The sequence below is a fragment of the Oncorhynchus kisutch genome, linkage group LG15, assembly GCF_002021735.2.
Source record: "Oncorhynchus kisutch isolate 150728-3 linkage group LG15, Okis_V2, whole genome shotgun sequence".
Lineage (NCBI taxonomy): Eukaryota > Metazoa > Chordata > Actinopteri > Salmoniformes > Salmonidae > Oncorhynchus > Oncorhynchus kisutch.
In genome coordinates this window covers 8,551,861-8,568,757 of record NC_034188.2, presented here as the reverse complement: position 1 = coordinate 8,568,757, position 16,897 = coordinate 8,551,861, and the positions used below count along the sequence as shown (strand labels likewise).

The window sequence follows — 16,897 nt, the reverse complement described above, 5'->3', positions numbered from 1 at the left end:
GATGATGAACTGTGGTGTGTGTGTGGCCACTCAAATGCTTTCACAAAATGTCTAGGTCAACAAAGAACTTTTTTTTAAAATGAAGATGACCACCAGAGTAAGATGTACGAAGACATTCAGGATATGTTTATTAAGCCAGTTTAAATACAAAAAGTCTCATCACATCAGTAATGTGCTTTTTGCCTCCTGCAAACACTCCAGAATTACAAACTAGAAAAAGACCACTGCCAGAGGGGGAGAAAAACCAAGGCATTCCTTTCAAAGAGCAATTCAACCATTCTGGAATCTAACGTCTCTTAAAAAAATAAGTTTGATCCAACTGGATTTACAGTGAACATTGTGAATTAAACACCCATCTTTGTGTATGTTGCATTCAGACTGGTAAAGGTTTATAATGCCCATACATATGCAATCCTATGTAGCTTTGATTCGGGAGATTAGTTCACCACCAAACCAAATCACACATCAGAAGGATTGGTGGCTCTAGGGGGTAGTGACCAACCCCTCGCCCCTGAAAACTCCAGACACCAGGGAAGATATCAAAACATCGTAAAGTATAGTAGCAATAACTCCACGCCATTTTGTCAACACCTATCCAATCCTCTGATCAACACAAGTACCTGGGGTAAGGTACAAGGCTGGGTTTGGAATTCAAACCGGATCTTGACGGTATCACAGAGGCTCACAGGACTGCCGGATAGATAAGACCAGCAGCTCCATACTAATATCCTACAGGATTGAGACAGAAGCCAGCAGAGACAGGGATGTGTCCCAAACAGCATCCTATTCCCTATATAGAAAAGGGACTTTTGACCAGGGCCGGGAGTCTGGCTGAGGTGGTTTATCATGGAGGTAATCGCTGACTGACTGATCCTTAGGGGTTAGCAGATTCTCAGAAAAAAAAAAAAAAGACTGACAGGTTAAAAGCAATATGATGGAGACCAATTGTACCCTGTTAACTCAATATAAAAATGCACATATTACAGCTCCTACAGTATACTGACCATACTCTGCTAGCTCAGGTAGGCTAACGTTTACAGCAACCAGAACAGGCCTACTGTAGTGCTATCAACTGTCAGCATTAGGGAAGGAAAGGAAGCCAGGAAAGGAAGCCAGGAAAGACTATTGGGACAAAGCCTGGATACACTACGACCTATGACCCAATCCTCCAGACATATGACTGGACAGCTTTGGGGGTAAATATGTTGAGGACTTATCTACCTTAGGATAGCAATACATATTGAAATCGATAATCAAAAAAGGTGTTGCATTGAAATTACATTGGTCATTTTTGGCCAATCGGGTACGTGCGCATGTATGTGTGTAACCAACATACGATGTCAATAGCTACAATATATTGGGAGTACACTAACAGAAAGAACAGCATTACTAAAAGACAAGTGATTTACATTTAGTCAATGCAACCATCAAAAAAACAGTAGATTATAAATAAATGACGACAAACAACCATGATTTTTTTTGGCATGATATACCAGCTAAATTCACTTCCCAAATTTAATGTGTTATAACAATCACTGTATGAACAGTTATACTTGTGGTAGAGTTCTAGAACACCAACAGTACTGAACACATCCCACGGTTACGATTTCTATAGATTCCAATTCCAAGGCAATTGATCTTTTTTCATTATATAAATCGGAATGAATACAAGTAGTACTTGTTGTTATTGACATGGGATAATAAGACCCTTTGACCCTACGAGAACCAAAACAGCTTTGTAAAAACGGACATATTTTGCAAGTGGGACGATCGTCAATAGCCGATAATCTCATGGGTATATTGTCTTAAATATTACATTTGGATCATTTCAACCTATTACACACAAATGACTTCAGTTCCTGCATAGAATCATATGAAGCAGATGTTGAATCTCCCCCCAAAAATGAAGAGGTTAAAAAATAAATGCATCTAAATTATAATATATTTCTGAATAGCGAAAACAGTGTTTCACAAGTAGGCTTATAAAAAGGCAAGTATAAACAACATTACAACAGGATATCTACAGTTCAGTAGGAAAATTATAGTTCAAATCACACCTGGTCAACAGAAAACTAACTGATTCATGCTGCTACCACCCAGCTGGCTCCACGGTGAGAGAACAAATGGTAGAGAGGACCTTAGTGCTTTCCAGGGTCAATATTCTATCGCTCTCTTCTTCCAAACGCAGTTGCGGTGGACTGATCTATAGACAAGAGTAGAGGAAAAAGTTTAGCTCTTAAGCAATCAGCCACTCAAGAGAACGAGAGAGTTTTGCAACAAACAAACAAATATTCAGGTAACTTTTCCCAACCAGATATCCTGGTTGGAGGATCCAGAATTTCCTGCTTCCGGGTGATCTTCCAACCAGGTTTTCCAGAAGTTTGCAACCCTTTTTTCACAGCCATCTGTTGTGTCAGCGTACCCATGTTCTCTGGTGGAGGTCTGGAACCATCCCCGGCGCCGGCCCACCTGGGGCCTCTGGGCTGGGGGAACGATGACAGCACCAGGATTCAGATTTTATTCATATAAGTCCTTTTTTACATAAATTGTCACAAAGTGCCTTACGTTAGCCTAAGCCTCCAAAACAGCTAGTAGCTGCTTAGTGGCAAAGGGAAAACGCTCCGTCTCTGTCAGTAGCTATTTTATTGATTTATTTTACCTTTATTTAACCAGGCAAATCAGTTAAGATCACATTCTTATTTTCAATGGACGGCCTAGGAACAGTGGGTTAACTGCCTGTTCAGGGGCAGAACGACAGATTTTGTACCTTGTACCTTGTCAGCTCGGGGATTTGAACTTGCAACCTTTCGGTTACTAGTCCAATGCTCTAACCACTAGGCTACCCTGCCGCTATAATCTAGGGGTTAGTGGCTAGAGGTCCATTTGGGTCACTGGATCATATTCACTAGGAACCACAACGCAAGAAAACAAACCAAAATAGGGAACGACAACCTGAAAAAGGTCCAATAAGAAAACGCTTATTTTCGTTTTCAATTGCAAAACAGTTTCCACTAATAAATCTATTGTGATACGGACCCTTACCGGTGTGAAGTCGCTACGTTCCGTTTGCGCTACACTGTCGGCGGCCGCGGCGATGTTGAGTATCCTGGGTTGGTGGTGTATTGTCCGGACGTCCTGTCCCGGGCCTCCTCCTGGAGCCACCTGCATAAAGGGACCATAGTAGGGAGGGCTCAGAGGGCCGTTCGTGGTGCCTGAGGAGGGGTCTGAGGTACGCCTCTCCTGCTGGCCCTACCAGGGAACACAGGGACACACACCTCGGTGACCCCGGTCAGAGCAGAGTAAAGCAGGGCAAGCAGGCAGGTAGAGGAAGCACAGCGTCCAGTCACTTGGATTTATACAACAGATCTAGTTGATCTAGGTCTGGAAATACAGAGGGGGTTGTTTTCAGACAGGCAGAGGAATGTTCCAGTAGTTTGAGATTTAACTGGAGTAAAGCACAGCCCTAGTTGGTGCTCCTCAAAACAGACAGGAAGTGAAGCACAGCCCTAGTTGGTGCTCCTCAAAACAGACAGGAAGTGAAGCACAGCACACAGCCATTTGTACTTATCTAATCAGGAGAACATCCATCCTATTGCTGTCATTACTTCAGGGATGTCGTTAAGTGCCATGTGAAACTAGACTGAGAGGGCTTGTCTTCACATGACTGTGGTGGTAAACCTGTCTGTCTGACTGAGGGGTTAGCCTATAATAGCTGTACTAATGGACTAGGATCACCACAGCCATGTGAAGACAAGCTAAACCCGTCTATGGTGGGAGATGAGAAGAGGCCCGGTGACTATAGTACCCGTCTATAGTGGGAGATGAGAAGAGGCCCGGTGACTACAGCACCCGTCTATAGCGGGAGATGAGAAGGGACTGAGGCCCGGTGACTACAGTACCCGTCTATAGTGGGAGATGAGAAGGGACTGAGGCCCGGTGACTACAGTACCCGTCTATAGTGGGAGATGAGAAGAGGCCCGGTGACTATAGTACCAGTCTATAGCGGGAGATGAGAAGAGGCCCGGTGACTACAGTACCCGTCTATAGTGGGAGATGAGAAGGGACTGAGGCCCGGTGACTACAGTACCCGTCTATAGCGGGAGATGAGAAGAGGCCCGGTGACTACAGTACCCGTCTATAGTGGGAGATGAGAAGAGGCCCGGTGACTACAGTACCTGTTTATGATGCTGCATCTGTAGTCTCTCCAGCTTGCATCTCTCCCTCTGGGCCTGGACAAGATGTCAGAGGAACAAACCAACAGAAATGGATGAACACACATCAGGAAAACCCACACACGGGTGGTGGAGGAGATGAGAACCTCCCTAGTCAATGCAAATTGCTGTGAAACAGTCTGCGTCCCAAGAGGCACCCTATTCCCTATACAGTGCACTATTGACCAGGGCCCATAGGTATGTGCACTACATAGAGAATGGGGTGCCATTTAGGAAGCAGATGAAAGCAGCTCCTAACCTGATTGGTGAGGTTGGTCACCTGACCCTGCAGCCTCTCCACCTGTCTCCTCAAGTCCTCCTTTTCCTCGTTCATTCGTTCCCTGTCGCTCCTCTCTTTCCTAAAGTCCTCCTCAAAGATCTTCACCTGAGAGAGTAGATACAGCAATGGGAGGAGGATTACCTCGGGTACTAAGTTGGTGAGGGAGGAGGAGGGAGGAGGATTACCTTGGGTACTAAGATGGTGAGGGAGAGGAGGGAGGAGGATTACCTCGGGTACTAAGTTGGTGAGGGAGGAGGAGGGAGGAGGATTACCTCGGGTACTAAGATGGTGAGGGAGGAGGAGGGAGGAGGATTACCTCGGGTACTAAGATGGTGAGGGAGGAGGAGGGAGGAGGATTACCTCGGGTACTAAGATGTTGAGGGAGGAGGAGGGAGGAGGATTACCTCGGGTACTAAGATGTTGAGGGAGGAGGAGGGAGGAGGATTACCTCGGGTACTAAGATGTTGAGGGAGGAGGAGGGAGGAGGATTACCTCGGGTACTAAGATGTTGAGGGAGGAGGAGGGAGGAGGATTACCTCAGGTACTAAGATGGTGAGGGAGGAGGAGGGAGGAGGATTACCTCGGGTACTAAGATGTTGAGGGAGGAGGAGGGAGGAGGATTACCTCAGGTACTAAGTTGGTGAGGGAGGAGGAGTGAGGAGGATTACCTTGGGTACTAAGTTGGTGAGGGAGAGGAGGGAGGAGGATTACCTTGGGTACTAAGATGGTGAGGGAGGAGGAGGATTACCTCGGGTACTAAGATGGTGAGGGAGGAGGAGGGAGGAGGATTACCTCGGGTACTAAGATGTTGAGGGAGGAGGAGGGAGGAGGATTACCTCAGGTACTAAGTTGGTGAGGGAGGAGGAGTGAGGAGGATTACCTTGGGTACTAAGTTGGTGAGGGAGAGGAGGGAGGAGGATTACCTTGGGTACTAAGATGGTGAGGGAGGAGGAGGATTACCTCGGGTACTAAGATGGTGAGGGAGGAGGAGGGAGGAGGATTACCTCGGGTACTAAGTGTGTCTAACTGACCTGTTCCTTTAACACCGTTATCTGAGTGAGAAGCTCCTGCCTCAAGTTACTAGGCATGTCGTCATGGTTACCACTGGTGCCCTGGCCCGGTGGCTGCTGGGAGGACGGGGGAGGATGCAGGTTCAGGGCCTTTTCTAAAGCCTTAAGGGTGGCAGAGGGAGACAGTAAATTAGAACACAGTACACACACACACACACACACACACACACAGTGCACACACACACACAGTGCACACACACACACAGTGTACACACACACACACACACACGATAGAGACCCTGTTGAGGCGTTGTATCTCCTTCTCCTGGTACTCTCTCTGTTTACTGAGGGGCAGCAGCTGATCCTGCAGGTAACGAATCTTCTGCTTCAACTCTGTGGTCTCAGAGTTCAGACACTCCTTCTCCCCCTGAAAACATTCATACAACATTACCATAACCTGCTTCAACGCCACCTTTTCAGAGTTCATTCACAGTTTAAACCAGACTGAAGGATGTGACAGGATGTGACAAGTAATGTTCCACATGTCAGAGACTGTCAGGTTAAAGTTCATCTGATGGTGACCTAACAATGACCAACATTATATCAGTCAACCTGGCATGTTTTTGCAAAAAAGGTTCTACCCCCCAAGCCAGCAGACTGCTGAACAGCTTCTACCCCCAAGCCAGTAGACTGCTGAACAGCCTCTACCCCCAAGCCAGCAGACTGCTGAACAGCCTCTACCCCCAAGCCAGCAGACTGCTGAACAGCTTCTACCCCCCAAGCCAGCAGACTGCTGAACAGCTTCTACCCCCCAAGCCAGCAGACTGCTGAACAGCTTCTACCCCCCAAGCCACCAGACTGCTGAACAGCTTCTACCCCCCAAGCCAGCAGACTGCTGAACAGCTTCTACCCCCCAAGCCAGCAGACTGCTGAACAGCTTCTACCCCCCCAAGCCACCAGACTGCTGAACAGCTTCTACCCCCCAAGCCACCAGACTGCTGAACAGCTTCTAACCCCCCCCCAAGCCACCAGACTGCTGAACAGCTTCTACCCCCCCAAGCCAGCAGACTGCTGAACAGCTTCTACCCCCCCAAGCCAGCAGACTGCTGAACAGCTTCTACCCCCCCAAGCCAGCAGACTGCTGAACAGCTTCTACCCCCCCAAGCCACCAGACTGCTGAACAGCTTCTACCCCCCAAGCCACCAGACTGCTGAACAGCTTCTACCCCCCAAGCCACCAGACTGCTGAACAGCTTCTAACCCCCCCCCAAGCCACCAGACTGCTGAACAGCTCATCAAAATGGCTACCCAGACTATTTGTATTGAGCCCCTTTATTATTTACACTGACCCTTGCACTGGACTCTACTCACACATACTACACTGACAGTTCCAACACACACAGACTACATATGGTCACACACACTTAATATCTATCCTGATTATCTAGTCACTTACCTACATTCCCTTCAGAACATATTCACACCCATTGACTTATCCTACATGTTGTGTTAATGCCTGAATTGAAAATTGATTACATTTAGATGTTCTGTCACTGGCCAATGGGGACTTTAATACAGTCACAGAGTTTAATGGTCAGAAACCTGAGTATGGATCAACAACATTATAGTTACTCTACAATACTAACCTAATTGACAGAGTGAAAAGAAGGAAGCCTGAACAGAATAAAACATATTCTAGAACATGCATCCTGTTTGCAAACAAGGCACTAAAGTGAAACTACAAAAGATGTGGCAAAGAAATTAACTTTTTGTCCTGAATACAAAGTGTTGTATTGGATTTGCCCCAAACATATTACTGAGTACCACTCCCCATATTTTCAAGCATAGTGGGGGCTGCATCATGTTATGGGTATGCTTGTAAATCAAAAAAGGACTGGGGAGTTTTTCAGCATAAAAAAAAAAAAAGAAATGGAATGGAGCTAAGCATAGGCAAAATCCTAGTGGAAAACCTGGTTCAGTCTGCTTTCCACCAGACAATGGGAAATTAAGTCACCTTTCAGCAGGACAATAACGTAAAGCAAGACCAAATAGACACTGGAGTTGTTTACCAAGAAGGCAGTGAATGTTCCTGAATGGTCGTGTTACAGTTTTGACTTAAATCTATGGCAAGACCTGAAAATGGTTGTCTAGCAATGATCAACAACCAATTTGACCGAGCTTGATGAATTTATAAAATAATTTTAAAAAATACACATTTAAAAAAAAAAAGGGCAAATGTTGCACAATCCAGGTGTGGAAAACTCTTAGAGACTTACCCAGAAAGACTCAAATCTGTAATCAAAGATGCTTCTACAAAGTATTGACTCAGGGGTGTGACTACTTGTGTAAATTAGATACAGTTGAAGTCGTAAGTTTACATCCACTTAGGTTGGAGTCATTCAAACTTGTTTTTCAACCACTCCACACATTTCTTGTTAACAAACTATAGTTTTGGCAAGTCAGTTAGGACATCTACTTTGTGCATGACAAGTAATTTTTCCAACAATTGTTTACAGACAGATTATTTCACTGTATCACAATTCCAGTGGGTCAGAAGTTTACATACACTAAGTTGAATGTGCCTTTAAACAGCTTGGAAATTTCCAGAAAATAATGTCATTGCTTTAGAAGCTTCTGATAGGCTAATTGACATAATTTAGGTCAATTGGAGGTGTACCTGTGGATGTATTTCAAGGCCTACCTTCAAACTCAGTGCCTCTTTGCTTGATATCATAGGAAAATCAAAAGAAATCAGCCAAGACCTCTGAATTTTTTGTAGACCTCCACAAGTCTGGTTCATCCTTGGGAGCAATTTCAAAACACCTGAAGAAACCACGTTCATCTATACAAACAATAGTACGCAAGTATAAACACCATGGGACCATGCAGCCGTCATACCTCTCAGGAAGGAGACGCGTTCTGTCTCCTAGAGATGAAAGTACTTTGGTGCGAAAAGTGCAAATCAATCCCAGAACAACAGCAAAAGGACCTTGTGAAGATGCTGGAGGAAATAAGTACAAAAGTATTTATATCCACAGTAAAACGAGTCCTATGTTGACATAACCTGAAAGGCCGCTCAGCAAGGAAGAAGCCACTGCTCCAAACCACCATAAAAAAGCCAGACTACGGTTTGCAACAGCACATGGGGACAAAGATTGTACTTTTTGGAGAAATGTCCTCTGGTCTGATGAAACAAAAAGAGAACTGTTTGGCCATAATGACCATTGTTATGTTTGGAGCAAAAAGGGGGAGGCTTGCAAGCCAAAAAACACAATCCCAACCGTGAAGCACGGGGGTGGCAGCATCATGTTGTGGGGGTGCTTTGCTGCAGGAGGGACTGGTGCACTTCACAAAATAGATGGCATCATGAGGCAGAAAAATTATGTGGATATATTGAAGCAACATTTCAAGACATCAGTCAGGAAGTTAAAGCTTCGTCGCAAATGGATCTTCCGAATGGACAATGACCCCAAGCATACTTCCAAAGTTATGGCAAAATGGCTTAAGGACAACAAAGTCAAGGTAATGGAGTGGCCATCACAAAGCCCTCTGACCTCAAGCCTATAGATAATTTGTGGGCAGAACTGAAAAAGCGTGTGCGAGCAAAGAGGCCTACAAACCTGACTCAGTTACACCAGCTCTATCAGGAGGAATGGGCCACAATTCACCCAACTTATTGTGGGAAGCTTGTGGAAGGCTACCCAAAACATTTGACCCAAGTTAAACAATTTAAAGGCAATGCTACAAAATACTAATTGAGTGTATGTAAACTTCTGACCCACTGGGAATGTGATGAACGAAATAAAAGCTTAAATAAATCATTCTCTCTACTATTAGAGACTGCCCTGAAGGCCCCCCGAGACTGCCCTGAAGGCCCCCCGAGACTGCCCTGAAGGCCCCCCGAGACTGCCCTGAAGGCCCCCCCGAGACTGCCCTGAAGGCCCCCCCGAGACTGCCCTGAAGGCCCCCCCGAGACTGCCCTGAAGGCCCCCCCGAGACTGCCCTGAAGGCCCCCCCGAGACTGCCCTGAAGGCCCCCCGAGACTGCCCTGAAGGCCCCCCGAGACTGCCCTGAAGGCCCCCCGAGACTGCCCTGAAGGCCCCCGGAGACTGCCCTGAAGGCCCCCGGAGACTGCCCTGAAGGCTCTGTACATGTGAATATTACATCAATTATCTTAACCTGGTATCCCTGCACATTGACTCAGTACTGGTGTGTGTGTAATATATATATATATATATTACACACACACCAGTACTGAGTCAATGTGCAGGGATATATATATATATATTAGTACTCTGCATTGTTGGGAAAAGGCTCATAACTAAGCATTTCACGGTTAAGTCTATACCTGTTGTATTCGGCGCATGTGACAAAATGTAACTTTACATCAGAAAAATTCACACAGAAGAAGTTATTAGGATAATTCAGTTGCTACTGGCAGCCTGCAGTACCCCGGTTGGCCTTCAACTTGAGATCCTCAATGAGAGGGGGCAGCACTGAGCTAGCCCGCAACGTCACTTCCTGGAGTAGCTTAATCTGTGCATGTTATGTCTACATACATATTTGATTTCCTTGGCTTCAAATGAGCTATTTTGATTGAGTCCATTGTGTCACAACAGACTGGTGAGAAATACTCATTGGACCGTGGCTGAGTGGGCTGGAGTGGTTCTCCTCCACGCTGACATGCACGTGTTCCCAGCAGTGAAGACCGGACACACACCAACACACAACCACACCAACACACACCAACCAACACCCACAAACACCCACAAACACCAAACACCAACATACACACACCAACATACACACCAAAAATGTTGTGTACGTTGTTGGGTTTGTATACGTCTTGAGGACATGGTTGGGTCTGTACTAGGTTTCTCTCTGTTCTCACCTGTACGTTCTCAATCTTGGACTTGGCGAGCAGCAGCTTCTTATCGTAGTCCCGTTGCCTCTGTTCTCGCTCCGCCTCTAACTCCTGCACGGCCTTCTGGGAGTCCGCTAGCCGCTGACGCAGGTCTGTGATCTGATCGGGGGGGGGGGATTCAAACTCTTAAATACAGGGAGTATGTCTTTTCAACGAGACATATGATCAGAATCATCATTTCAGACTCAGAAGAATGATGTGGAGCAGTTTAGGGTTAGCCCCAAATCTCAGAGCCGTGGAAGTGTGTGTGTGGGCGTGTAGGTGTGTGCGTCTCAGTGTGTGTGCGTCTCAGTGTGTGGGTGTGTGCGTCTCAGTGTGTGGACCACAGCAGGAACAGTGAGTACCAGAGAGGTGAGGGGATTTCTGATGTGTCACAAGAACATGTGGTTGACTCACACACAGCCTGGATGTCAACCGAGTACACACCACTACATCTTCTCCATCAACACACACACAGGTTACTATATGAACACAGTGTGTGTGTGTGTGTGTGTGAGAGAGAGAGAACATACCTTCTGTTCAAACTGTGACTTCATCGAGTTCCACTGGGCATCCCATTGCTTGTTAACATCCAGTACCTGTTATCATCATCATCATCATCATCACAACAGAAATATGACTGAAACCAATACGTCATGTACACATTTTTTCACAGACTCCCTCAAGCGGGAACACGAACACCTTATCAAGGGTGTGTCCCAAAATGTCTCCCTATAGAAAGTGCACTACTATGTATTGACCCAGGTCAAAACTAGTGCACTACTATGTATTGACCCAGGTCAAAACTAGTGCACTACTATGTATTGACCCAGGTCAAAACTAGTGCACTACTATGTATTGACCCAGGTCAAAACTAGTGCACTACTATGTATTGACCCAGGTCAAAACTAGTGCACTACTATGTATTGACCCAGGTCAAAACTAGTGCACTACTATGTATTGACCCAGGTCAAAACTAGTGCACTACTATGTATTGACCCAGGTCAAAACTAGTGCACTACTATGTATTGACCCAGGTCAAAACTAGTGCACTACTATGTATTGACCCAGGTCAAAACTAGTGCACTACTATGTATTGACCCAGGTCAAAACTAGTGCACTACTATGTATTGACCCAGGTCAAAACTAGTGCACTACTATGTATTGACCCAGGTCAAAACTAGTGCACTACTATGTATTGACCCAGGTCAAAACTAGTGCACTACTATGTATTGACCCAGGTCAAAACTAGTGCACTACTATGTATTGACCCAGGTCAAAACTAGTGCACTACTATGTATTGACCCAGGTCAAAACTAGTGCACTACTATGTATTGACCCAGGTCAAAACTAGTGCACTACTATGTATTGACCCAGGTCAAAACTAGTGCACTACTATGTATTGACCCAGGTCAAAACTAGTGCACTACTATGTATTGACCCAGGTCAAAACTAGTGCACTACTATGTATTGACCCAGGTCAAAACTAGTGCACTACTATGTATTGACCCAGGTCAAAACTAGTGCACTACTATGTATTGACCCAGGTCAAAACTAGTGCACTACTATGTATTGACCCAGGTCAAAACTAGTGCACTACTATGTATTGACCCAGGTCAAAACTAGTGCACTACTATGTATTGACCCAGGTCAAAACTAGTGCACTACTATGTATTGACCCAGGTCAAAACTAGTGCACTACTATGTATTGACCCAGGTCAAAACTAGTGCACTACTATGTATTGACCCAGGTCAAAACTAGTGCACTACTATGTATTGACCCAGGTCACATTTAAAAAACATTAAAAAAAAAAAAGGGGAATAGGGTGTCATTTGGGACATAAACTTTTATAACAAATACTTTTTTTTAACGTGGCAAGAGAACACCTGATGTAAAGTTGAGAGGGACTCACATCTTTCCTCTGCTTCTCTAGAAGCTTGATCTTCTTCTCGTAGGCCTCTGGGTCACAGGGCTTGGCCGGGGCTTTCTCCATCTCTGTGGCATTCCCTCTCCGCTGTAGTACAAGGGATATAAAACATGATGATTCTTTAAAAAAAACTAAAGGAATAATCCAATTCCAAACCTGGTATTTGTTTTCATTAGATCCTGTTGATACAGTGACAAAAATGCCCCCCCCCCCACCCCCCATGTCAGCAATCACATTTTCAAGACATAAGGACTTTCAAAAAGCGAACTGTCAAAACATCACAATGATGCGTAACGCAATAAATGATTAGAAACGTAATTCATTCACAGAGCCCGCTCTGCAACAGGACAAGGATATGAAACATTGCTCTTATAATTCCCCAGCACTTAGTACAGATCACCATTTACACAAGTCGTGTCATAAAAATAAACATGTGCTTTTTTTGGGGAAGTCTCTCAGACATTCTACAGTGACCAATGGGGGAAAAAAGGATTTCATACACAGCAACATTACAGTAGTACTACAGTCAATCACATCCCCATACTGTACAGTACGTTAGGATGAGCCGTCAGTCATGGTAACTATTCCACTACCGCGATGCCTGGCAATGACCTGACTCATACTGCCAATACTCAATACGGAAACTAGAGTATTTAAAAACTGGAGTGTTTACTGTAACAGCGCACATCCTGAAATGATGCTGTGGCTTCCTAGACGTCTATGCTGATCATTCCCCCCCCTCTCTCTCCCCCCAGCTTTTAATGTACTCTGAATCAGACAGGTGCCATTCCATCCATTCTGGGGAGGGATTTCCATACCTTCTGTGGTGTGCCGACCTCCATCTTGGATCTAACGCTGGCAGTTTCCTCTTCCACCACGTCTTCTTTGGCTTCTGGCTGCCCCTCGCTCTCTGCCGCGGTCTCTCCTGCTCCCGTTACCTGCTCTTTCAGCTTCAGGTTCTCTGGTCTGCAGTGACCAGCAGGGTTAGTGTTACTATGCAGTTATAGAGATATCTAGACTATGTATCGCAGTGTTTAGTAGGAGGAATGTGCTGCTTGGCATAGCCCTAGAATATTCTCTGGGAAGACCCTACAGCCCCACTGAGGTAGGGAGAATATTAGGGCAATTCCGGGAATCATCAAAAACAAAACTTTGACCAACTGTCACTTCACTTGAAGCTTTGTAGTTGCTAGACAGAGAATCAATGTGAAAAAGAAAAGTGAAAGTCCACTTATAATTTACTGACTACCAAGAGTTTATTGCCTTTATTTAAGCTCAATAAACTCCAACAAAGTACTAAACTTGACTTAGGAGCAGAAAACAGGATAAAGCCAACCGTTTCAATTCACAATAGTAAATGTAAACTCCTCCTCTCCCCTGGGGAGATGAAACTGAATGCAGAGAAAATACAACAACTCACCTCAGCAGTTCCACATCTCCGTTTCTGTACTGAAGGTCTTCCTCCATCTTCTTTCTCAGCTCGCTGTTCTCGTGTCTGAGCTGCTCACAAAGAGTCTTGACAAACAGAGGGACACGCATGAGTAACACAACACTGTCCTCCTGTACCAAGACACACACCTCCCCCCCTGACCGAGGCAGTCCTGTTCTGTTCCCCCTTCTCCATCGGACTCCATCTCGACCACGGTCATCATGGGACGATGGTGAGAGACTTCGGCCTGACCACGGTCCAGCGTCACCCAGGCGCCCGTGTCCGAGACATCAATTCCCTTCTGCTCACTGTTCTAGCCAACTACTCTAATACTGGCACCATCGTCACTCACTTTGGCAATCTGAGGAAGCGTAGAAGGACTACAACATTGTCTTGAACACCCTCGTTGGCACAGGGACGGCAGGGTAGCCTAGTGGTTACAGCGTTGGACTAGTAACCGGAAGGTTGCAAGTTCAAACCCCCGAGCTGACAAGGTACAAATCTGTCGTTCTGCCCCTGAACAGGCAGTTAACCCACTGTTCCTAGGCCGTCATTGAAAATAAGGATTTGTTCTTAACTGACTTGCCTAGTTAAATAAAGGTAAAATAAAAATAAAAAAATAAATAAAAGGGAAGAGAATAATCATATCTGGCCCGATGCCGTACTATAGAAAGGGTTCGGAAAGTTACAGCCGCCTCGCTGCCCTAAAGGAGTCCCTGAAGACACTTTGCACAGACAGGAACGTCTGTTTGTGACAATTTTGACTTGCCGTGGGAGCAACCAACAGTCTTTAAAGAGAGGGGATTCTCCCTAACCACAGTGGTTCCAGGATGATCTCCTTCAACATAGTGAACCGCTAGGCTAGTGCTCCAGTCCCCCCCGTCTTAATAAGCAATAGTCTGGGTGGCCGGACTATTTACAGCAGTTCTTATAGCTTGGGGGCAGAAGCTGGTAAGGAACCTTTTGGTTCTAGACTTGGCGCTCCAGTACCACTTGCTGTGCGGTAGCATGGAACTCTGCCACCCCAGGAAACTCAAGCTAGCAATAAAACCTGATAAAAGAACACCTTACGGCATGTAAAGAGACACACACACACACATATATATATACATATATATACATATACATATATATACATATATATATATATATACACACATATATACACACACACATATATGTGTGTGTGTGTGTGTGTGTGTGTGTGTGTGTGTATATGTGTGTGTATATGTGTGTGTATATGTGTGTGTGTGTGTGTATATGTATATGCGTGTGTGCGTGTGCGTGTGCGCGTGTGCGTGTGCGCGTGTGTATGTATATATATATATACACACACACACACACACACACATATATATACACATATATATATATATATATATATATATATATATATATATATATATATATATTAAAATGAATTTGTATTGTATTTTGAATAATATGATGTATTGTGTTATGCATTTCATTTGTTGTGTTTCGTTTCCTATTTGGACCCAGGAAGACTAGACGCTGCCTTGGTTTTGCAACATAATTTGGTTCAGCATCAGGAATGACAAAATACACAACTGTTATTCGCTATTCAGGTCACATGCTGAATTTCCAGTCTTTGAAATACCTGTGTGGACATTTGTCTACTAAGCCTGGCTGTCTACCTGCCTCTTTTCCCTGTCAGTTACCTGTAGGAGGGAGGTCCTCTGCTCGTTCTTCTGGACCTTGGAGGAGAGGTGGTGGAACTCGACGGCCATGCGTCCCAGGTGGGCTAGGAGCTGGTTGGGGTTGGACGCCTCAGCAAAGATACTGAAGGAGCTCTCTAGACGCTGTAGCTGACTGGTTAACTCCTGGTTCTCCTGAGGAAGCTGTCCTGTTCCTGCACCAGGCTGGAGATCAAATCAAACTTGATTTATATAGCACCTCCAAAACAATACATTTCTAGACAAAAATGACATTAAGATTAAAAAAATCTGTTATTTTAAGAGAGAGTTATATGATAGCAAAACAAAGAGGATCTGAGAAACACCAATCAGAAGCTCTGTATTGCCATACTGACTGGACAGGACTCCAATCAAGTCATGTCAAAAACAACATATTTCTAGTTCTCCAGTTTCATGGATACGAGATGTATAAAAATAAGGACAAATCCCATCTGGATCATACAGCCTGTAGATAGACTCTATCCCTGTGTGTTGCATTGATTGATCAATCATGTAAGTGACACTCCATATCCTATATGCAATGCAGGGCTATACATGTTGTGCAATATTGTACAATGAAGCAAAAACCCCATTAAGATCGACTCCGAGCTGATGAAACATTTAGAAGAAGCTCAGTCTATAGACGTGTGAAAATGTGTCACAGTTTTCCTATACGTTTGGGTGATGATGCATTATATCAGCGATAGTCATTTGATTCTATACCATATCAGTCCGGAATATTCTGTGACTGACATTCTTCCCTGTCAGGCATTCTCTAACTGCAGGCGTGTGTGTGTGTGTGGGGTCAGTAATAAATCGTGGACATTCCCTGTGCTGACTCATGTCGAGCTACCAGTATTGAGTTAGTTGGCTGTTAGTTGACTCACTAGAAAAGAGACACAGGAGAAGTTCCTGATATAGAAGACATGACCAAAGACAACCGAGAGCTAAGGAAATGAAACTTGAGGAGCCGCTCTTAGATTCTTCACCAGGTATAACGACCATGTTCAATGGTTTTTAAACCTCAACTCTAGTGGCATTTTCTAAAACGACTATATGAATATTGTATTACTACCCTCATAAAATACATTTTGGGGTTTCAGAACTCTTAAGTCCTACAAACACAGTCCTGTCCAGTCAGTATGGCAACATTGTCCCCATGTTGGTGAATGAGAAATTTGAAATAAAATATGACACCAATTTGCACCTTTGGTGACTTGACCTATGTTGTATGTTCTATGAACATAGAGCATGATTTATGGGGGAAGAGGTATAGTTTTTAAATGATACATCACTTTCTATTTTCTGATCATATTGTTGTTCTTATCTGGCCCTGTACAGGGCCCAAAACAACTGCTCAGTGTAACAGTGCTGACTGGAAGTTATAACCACACACAGTCCAATTCTAGCTGAATGAGCCTTCTAGACACAAACAGATTGAGT

The 16,897-nt window shown here is 44.8% G+C and overlaps 1 protein-coding gene across 30 annotated transcripts in view; it reads right to left on the bottom strand.

The window, feature by feature from the left end:
* Positions 1–98: 98 nt before the first annotated feature.
* The window catches only part of LOC109878037 (TNFAIP3-interacting protein 1-like), a 35,869-nt gene continuing 19,070 nt past the window's right edge, over positions 99–16,897 (bottom strand). For 6 of the 30 annotated variants that reach the window (XM_031789547.1, XM_031789545.1, XM_031789543.1 and 3 more), the window contains 13 exons: positions 15,440–15,640; positions 13,752–13,846; positions 13,150–13,297; positions 12,317–12,418; positions 10,937–11,002; positions 10,392–10,523; positions 5,800–5,928; positions 5,523–5,663; positions 4,471–4,596; positions 4,176–4,229; positions 3,037–3,249; positions 2,312–2,483; positions 99–2,203 (listed from right to left, as the gene is read on the bottom strand). In XM_031789547.1, the coding sequence (XP_031645407.1) occupies positions 2,163–2,203; positions 2,312–2,483; positions 3,037–3,249; positions 4,176–4,229; positions 4,471–4,596; positions 5,523–5,663; positions 5,800–5,928; positions 10,392–10,523; positions 10,937–11,002; positions 12,317–12,418; positions 13,150–13,297; positions 13,752–13,846; positions 15,440–15,640 (1,620 nt within the window). In that variant the 3' untranslated portion in view covers positions 99–2,162. Of the gene's footprint in view, positions 2,204–2,311; positions 3,250–4,175; positions 4,230–4,470; positions 4,597–5,522; positions 5,664–5,799; positions 5,929–10,391; positions 10,524–10,936; positions 11,003–12,316; positions 12,419–13,149; positions 13,298–13,751; positions 13,847–15,439; positions 15,641–16,897 lie in introns of all 30 variants that reach the window. The other 24 variants (XM_031789559.1, XM_020470264.2, XM_020470267.2 and 21 more) reach the window with 8 other exon arrangements.